This window comes from Pelodiscus sinensis, chromosome 28 (assembly GCF_049634645.1).
Source record: "Pelodiscus sinensis isolate JC-2024 chromosome 28, ASM4963464v1, whole genome shotgun sequence".
Lineage (NCBI taxonomy): Eukaryota > Metazoa > Chordata > Testudines > Trionychidae > Pelodiscus > Pelodiscus sinensis.
The window spans coordinates 15,371,651-15,378,938 of record NC_134738.1 but is presented as its reverse complement, the minus strand read 5'-3'; the positions used below and the strand labels follow the sequence as shown (position 1 = coordinate 15,378,938).

General features: G+C 58.7%; 1 protein-coding gene across 2 annotated transcripts; it reads left to right on the top strand.

The window, feature by feature from the left end:
* The first annotated feature begins 9 nt into the window (after positions 1-9).
* LSM1 (LSM1 homolog, mRNA degradation associated) lies at positions 10-6,480 on the top strand. 2 transcript variants are annotated; one of them, XM_075911088.1, is made up of 4 exons: positions 10-166; positions 1,335-1,403; positions 5,119-5,234; positions 5,966-6,480. In XM_075911088.1, exons 1-4 carry the CDS (start codon positions 121-123, stop codon positions 6,134-6,136), a joined length of 402 nt encoding a protein of 133 aa, XP_075767203.1. In that variant the 5' UTR covers positions 10-120; the 3' UTR covers positions 6,137-6,480. The 2 variants fall into 2 exon arrangements, with proteins under 2 accessions (XP_075767203.1, XP_075767204.1); XM_075911089.1 differs by lacking the exon at positions 1,335-1,403 and having other exon boundaries at positions 23-166.
* The last annotated feature ends 808 nt before the right edge of the window (positions 6,481-7,288 follow it).

The following is a 7,288-nucleotide window of genomic DNA, read 5'->3' as shown; positions in this document are numbered from 1 at the left end:
CTGCCGCCAGCGAGCAGTGAGGGGGCGGGGCTATTTCTGCCCCGCCCACCGCTGGGCGGGTCCATCCGGGGCCGATGGCGGCGCTTCCGCTGCGTGAGGGGGCGGCGGGCGCGGGGCAGGATGAACTACATGCCGGGCACGGCCAGCCTCATCCAGGACATCGACAGTGAGTCCGCCCCGCCCCCCCGGGCCCCCCCCCCCTCGGGCCCCCGCCCCCTCGGACCCCCCCTCGGCCCCCCCGCCGGGCCCCGCCCCCTCCTCGGGCCCCCCGGGCCCCGGGCCCCCCTCGGCTCCCCCGCCGGGCCCCGCCCCCTCCTCGGGCCCCCGCCCCCCCGGACCCCCCCTCGGCCCCCCCGCCGGGCCCCGCCCCCTCCTCGGGCCCCCGCCCCCCCGGACCCCCCCTCGGCTCCCCCGCCGGGCCCCGCCCCCTCCTCGGGCCCCCGCCCCCCCGGACCCCCCCTCGGCCCCCCCGCCGGGCCCCGCCCCCTCCTCGGGCCCCCGGGCCCCCCCCGCCGGGCCCCGCCCCCTCCTCGGGCCCCCGCCCCCTCGGACCCCCCCTCGGCCCCCCCGCCGGGCCCCGCCGGGCCCCGCCCTCTCCCCCTCCTCGGCCCCCCTCCTGGCCCCGCCCCCTCACTCTCTCGGTCTCGGCCCCGCCCCCTCCCAGCCTCCCCCGCCGGGCCCCGCCCCCTCCTTGGCCCACGGCTCCCACTGGGCTTCTGGCCCCCACTTTCCCGGCGGCCCCCTTCTCCTCAGCCCCCTTCCACTGGGCTCCGTGAGCCCCCCCTCCCGACTCCCGCGCAGGTCCTGCCGCTTCCTCGGCCCCGTTCCCGCACCCCTCTCCCCACTGGTGCGGGGAAAAAATTGGTTGAGCAAAAACAATTTTAAAAAAGGCACCAAAAAGGAGCGACTGCGCCTTTCAATCCCCTCCGCCCCCACCAGGCATGGCAGGGGGAGAATGAAGCATGTCCCCAGCGGCCTTCCCGCCGAGAACATGTTCCCTATTTTCTGGTTGTTTTTTTTTAACAAAACAGAAGCCGCAAATACCGGACTGTCTGGGCCGATCCTGGACACCTGGCAACCCTAGCCCTGGGGCCACACCAGCCTGGGCCCTGCCACCCCTCCCTGTCGGGGTGCAGCCGTGGGCCCGCACAGACTGTTCCCATAGCAATGTCGGCAGGCCCCATGTCTGACCCTTCCTCAGGCTGAGCCTGGCCACTTCCCCCCAGTCCTGGCTCTGGGGACCTACCCTGCCCCAAAACGGAAGGTTGGATCCATTTTGGCCAGTGGGGATCATGCGGTGTGTCCGGCGGGTGCTGATTTAATATCTCTTCCAGAAAAACACTTGGTCCTCCTTCGAGATGGTAGAACACTAATAGGATATTTACGGAGCATCGATCAGTTTGGTACGTGAGCAAGTGGCCTCGTTCTTAGTCTAAACCGTCTCTGCCTCATGCATAGAACCCTGCAAATCCACAGTTATTGGCTTTATATCCATGCGTATCTGCATCTGCAAATATCCACTGCTCAGTGTTATGGATTTGGATGCAAACTTTGTATCTGGACCCCTACAAATCTGTAGATGTCCACTTTATATTTGCAGGTGTCCACATCCATGGATCATATTTTTAGATGCAGCTACCATAAATCCACTGTTTATAGTTCTTCAGCAGACAGTGCTGAAAGCTGCTGTTCCATGGGTAATGCATGTGTGTCACAAGCCTTTGGCCTGAGGCAAATAGAAGTCATCTTGGAAAAGTTACAGTTGCCGAAGCCAGTCCCTGAGGTGAGGACAGGTTATTGCTAGTAATCAGCGTTGGTCTCCATGGTGCTGCTGCTTGGAGGTATTTGCTGACAGATGTTACAGTGGCTGCTGTTCTCAATGCTGGAGAGGGGCAAAGGAGGCTATTTCATTGTGTGTTTGACTTTTAATTCTCCCTCTCTGCTCAGACATTCCCTAGCCCCCTTTTGGTATGTTCCACTCCCCTTCTTGATTGCAAAGACCTTTGCACGTCAGAACTCAATAGCTCTGGAAAGGCTTCTCGTTTCAAAATCGGTGAAAATGTTTTATCATTTTAAACCAGGGGTCGGCAATCTTTTCAAACCGAAGAGCCAAACGACATCAACACTCAGAACAAGCGGCCAACAAAGAGCCGCATCACAATGCCTGTCTACCTGACTGAAAATATTCGACTTCATGATACTGATAATTGACATGAGGCTCAATCAGAGCATAAATGAAACCTCGTACTCCCAGACTTATTCAATGGGGTTTCTGCTGCTGCGTCTTTTCGCACATTTCTTTGATGTTTACATCACAACTGGTCACGTTCAGGTTCATGCCGCATTCAAGCTACACGAGTCACGGCGCATTTTTAAAATTTTGAATTCATTTTTCATTTTAATGTGAAAAGTGGCATGTGTTTTGGGACTGACACGAGCCGGATTTGGTTCCATGCTGAGCCAGATTTGGCTTGAGAGCCACAGGTTGCAGACCCCTGGTTTAAAGACCTTGACTCACCCCTAGGGGGAGCCAGGCACCTCCCAAACAGTGCTCTGAGAGCCGAGAGGAGCTGAGTGGATGGCCAGTTTGGCTGGAACAGACTAATGCAGCCACCTCTCTGAAACCTGTCAGTCTGCATGACGCTGGTGAAAACAGAGCAGAGTAGGTGCTGCAGTGCGGGACGGTGACTCGGGGCGGGGGGGAGGCACGTGGCAGAGATCTTACACCATGCACATCCCTGCTTTGCCCAGCTGTGAGTCGAGATCTCTTCACGCTGCCCCTCCCTCTGGGTCCAGCCCTGGCAGAGAGAATCGCCAGGTGTGCTGCAGCTGCAGTGGCTCCTAGTATGAAACTCTCGGGGGTGGGAGGCAAGGCAGTCTCTGGAAGGCTGCAGGTGCAGCCCGTGGAGATCAAGATGAGTCTGTCTCCTCCCTGCAGGGATGCAGGGCAAGCCCCCCTTTGACCCAGCCATGCCAAAGCCCCATGCAGACACTGCGCTGCTGGGAAGATTAGCCAGGAATGATCTTTATCCCCACTTCACTGAGGCACCCAGCAGACATAACCCACCCAAGACCTGTGCCAGAGCCAGGCCCTCTTGGCTCCCCCCACCCTGCATCGCTCTCCGTCTGGGCTGCTACAGATGGGACCCGGCAGACCACCAACCAAGATGACCCTGTTTGTGTGTTTGGCTGAAATGAGGGAGCGGTGGAGGGCTGAGGTTAAATTCAGTGCTAGGTTTGGTTACGTGGGCCAGGCTGGTGACTTAAATGCAGCACGATCACCCAAATGATGCTTCGATACAGGGTTGGCTGTTCATTCTGCTGCGCAATAGCTAGGTTTTAAGGATGGGCAGAGCTCGGGTGTAGGAATGCAGAGAGAGAGGGTGCTGTCGTTACGCTTGATCACAGAGCGCAACTGGGAGAACATTTTACTGCAAGATCTCTGAACAAAAGCCAGTGGAACAGAAAATCTCCCCTTCGGATAAAGATATGCTGACTTCATTGTGCACAGCATGCTTGGATCTCATGAGTTTCCTGTTTCATCTGTTTCCTGTGTGATCTTGTGGAGGGTAACAGATGCACAAGCTAGAATCATAGTGCTGATTTTGTCATGTGCTGATCATAAACAGTATTGCACATTTCCTCAATGCCGAACAATCAAGTCTTAAGAGCACTGGTGCTAGAGAGCGGTGTGACTTGAAGTCTACATTTATGTTGTAAAGCATGCTGCTCCTTATAGCTGAGCCCTGGCATTGCAAACATTCTTATCTGTATAATCTCTCCCCTTGTGTTTACCTGCAGGGGAGTATCTGGTTTGCTTCAAGATAGGCTAGTTTAAGACTTAGCTTACCAGATACTGGGTTTTATATATGCAGTACATTTAAATTTGATTGGTAATAAAAACCCAGCCTTTAATAAACTATGCTGAAGTAAAAAAGAACACGTCAGGATGTTCTTACTTTCTATGGTTCATTAAAGCCCCATAAAAGCTGGCTGATTTCTTCCCTTACTAATTTTTTTGCCTACTTTTAATTGGCAAATGCTGACCTCTTTTCTCTTTCGGTGGACGTTGCATGAACAATTGTAATAAGCCTGGGACGGCTGCAATTGAAATAGCCACTTAAGATGAAACATCTTGGTCTTTGCCCCAGAATCAACAATCGAGTTAGTACAGCTCCCGGACCGTGTGACACTTAATTGGTGCTGCAGATGGAGCACGGTGTTTGTTTTCATACTGCTTCTACAAACACCGGTGCCTTCAACGTTCACAGACCTAAAACCACACACGTTTCGCCTTTGCAGTGTTTTCCCCTTTTGGCTTCTGACTTAGGCACCTTTGACCCTGCACGTACGGAGTGTTCAGTTTGATAGTACAGGAAAAATAAGATGCGGGGAACCTCCAACCAGCACGTGCAAGAGCTCGTAGAAGGGGTGCAAGTGAATAGCACAGAATCGTCCCTCTTGAGCAGTGCCCTCCGTGGGCTGGGCTGCGTGTGGGGGGGCAGGTCCCTCGCGTGGCACTTTGGTGTCTTAGACTTGTGCCGTGCTGCCGCTTGTAGGAGGCAGCCCAGAGTCCCATCCCGCTGCGTTGCAATGGGTCTGGTGCCTGGCAGGGTAGCCTGAGAGTCAGGTGATCCATTCTCTGTTCCTGCTTCTGGCACAGACTTTGCTCCTCCCGGCCAGGGCCTTGTCTCTCAAGGTCCTGTGTCCACGTGAGGCTAGTTCCGATTAAGGCAGGGTGTGGATGAGAACAGATGGACTCTTCCTCGCTATCTGTGGGGATGCTCTAATTCGGAGTCCAAGTGCCTGGTTCTGACCTGGCTTCCCCCCAAACGGCCTAAGCTAATTCCGCTAGTGGGGCTTTTCCCGGCCATCCCTTGTAGGGAAGGCGTAGTCTGGGAGCTTTTCAAGGCAGGACCGGCCTCCCATTGGGGCTGGACAGCACCTAGCCCGGCGGCGTTGGCTCCTCCAGTGCGATGCAGCACAGCAAGTGAGAAACGGGGGCAGCTGGGGCAGGACTGATTTTTGCACCTGCCCCGCGGGGGCGGCTGACGCTCCATTGCCTTTTGCTGTGGACACAGCCACAAACCTGTATTCTCCCTCCCTTGAACGCTGCAGCAAACCTGGTGTTGCACCAGACGGTGGAGCGCATTCATGTGGGCAAAAAGTACGGCGACATCCCTCGAGGCATCTTCGTGGTGAGAGGCGAGAACGTCGTCCTGCTGGGAGAAATCGTGAGTGAGCCTTTTGGGTGCCACCGGGCTGCAGCCCCTTGATGTGAGCGGTGCTGCCAGCGAGCCTGAGGCTGGAGGCAGGTCCGGTCGCCAGCTGGCCGCAGCTCGCCCCCTCTGTCCGTGTTGGGACAGGCCTGCCGCGAGCCGGTCGCAAGGAATCCTGGACCCTGGCTTGCGGCATGTGCCGTTGTGCAGGCCAAGAGCCGACCCTAGGGCTGGGGGGGCCTGAGCTTTCATGGTCCCTTCAGTCCTGGCTCTTTCCCACGTGGCTTTTGGTCTAAGAGGAGGCGAGTGCTAACGCTGCCTGGCTTGTGCTGGGGGGTTAATCCTGCAGCGGGGGGGCATCCAGGGATGGGCGCAGAGGGGGCGTGAGAACTGAGTTGCTCTGGCTCTCAGGGGCCTTCCGCCCCGTTACCTCTTCGTAGGTGCTCGCAGGTGGATGCTCAGTCAGGTGCCCGGGGTCAGGGGCTCTCGCGGCCTTTGTGCAGCCCGATACTGTCAGATTTCCCGGGACCACCTTCCTCTAGGGCAGCGCTGGGATGTGTCTCGGGGGGCGGGGGCTGGCCGGGGCACGTGGATTCTTGAGCAGGGCTGTTAACACACCGCCTGTGGGCCGGGCAGCGCTGCATGAAGCGCTTTCTGTTCCGTCCCCTGCGGTGGGGCAGAGCCTCCGACCTCGCTGCTCGCTCCCTCCCTCCCTCCGACAGCCCTGACCGGCGTGTCTCTCGCAGGACCTGGAGAAGGAGAGCGACACGCCGCTGCAGCAGGTGTCCATCGAGGAGATCCTGGAGGAGCAGCGCGTGGAGCAGCAAGCCAAGCAGGAGTCGGAGAAGCTGAAAGTGCAGGCGCTCAAGGAGCGGGGTCTCTCCATCCCGCGGGCAGACACTCTGGATGAGTATTAGACGTCCTGCCCGTCGGGCGAGTCGTCGTGTCCGAGCAAGCAGGGCTCCTGCGTTTAGCCCGCGGTTGGCCAGAGGGTGCGGGGGTCTGAGCGGAAAGGCTGGGTTGGATTTCATTTGGGCTTCTCTGTTTTCCGGGCGCAGCGGCTCTCTAGCAATCATGTCACTGTCTTCACCAAATCCCAGTGTGTGAGGGATGAAGGGGTCTGAAGAGCCTGCGCCCCGGGGCAGCGCCGATGGGCGTGCGGGAGCCAAATCTTAAGTTTGTTTTGTTTTCACATGTGACTTTGGGGGGAAGTGCCCCTCAGCATGGAAATAAACCCTGGGCCCTGCCGGTGTAGTCCGCAGCCGCTTGTCTTGGAATCGGCTTTGTTTTCTGGGCTGTCGCCACGGAGCAGCCGGCCCGGCGTGCTGCTGATCGCCAGCGGGAGCTTGCCGCCACACAGCCGCCTTCAGACCCGGAGGGCCGAGGAGCCCATGGAAGTCGGAAGCATGTTTCCTTCTGGCTTGGTGGAGGGGCGGGATTGGGCCCTTGCTGGGGGGAGCAGGCAGCTGGAGCTCTAGCGGGAAGAGCAGGCGACGGCTCACAGCAGCCAGGCGAATGGCTGGGGGCAGCGGAACAGAGTCTGCTCCTACGGTATTAATGGCCAAGAGGCTCCTTGTCACCCACTCTGCCCTGGCAAGTATGAGCTGCCCCTTCATTGTCAGGCTGCAGCAGCTGAGCCATGGAACCCGCCCGCTCTCCGTTAGCTGCGTCTCACCTGGGCTGTGCCGCACGTCCCCAGCTGCCTTCCTCTGGGCCAGCCCGTCCGGTGTCTCCTTACACGGGTCCTGTGCTGAGCGGCCCAGGGCAGGCACTAGAACGAGCTCAGGACAGCAGAGGACGCCTGCTGGGCTGCTCCGCGATCTCCGGCTGCCCCGCCCAGCCCGGGCCTGATGTTACGAGCCCTCTGCCACCCAGCAGGGCACGGTGACTGGCAGCGAGAAGAGGGTTTTGCTGGGGGCGGCTTGGGAGGCCTGTAAACGCCACAAAGGGCAGACCAGCCTGTCGCGAGAGGAGCAGGTCTTGTCTCCCGATGGCGCTGCTGCTCCGAGGCTGGTGTGCTCTTCTAGAGGGCTGGTAGGATGCTGGGCCCTGTGCCACTGGCTGCAAGC

What these genes read in the sequence shown, in the direction of transcription:
- LSM1 (XM_075911088.1), top strand. Translation starts at nt 121, where the DNA reads ATGAACTACATGCCGGGCACGGCCAGCCTCATCCAGGACATCGACA. An exon ending in CCTCATCCAGGACATCGACA is followed by an intron (nt 167 to 1,334) that starts GTGAGTCCGCCC and finishes TATCTCTTCCAG; the next exon opens with AAAAACACTTGGTCCTCCTT. An exon ending in ACGGAGCATCGATCAGTTTG is followed by an intron (nt 1,404 to 5,118) that starts GTACGTGAGCAA and finishes TGAACGCTGCAG; the next exon opens with CAAACCTGGTGTTGCACCAG.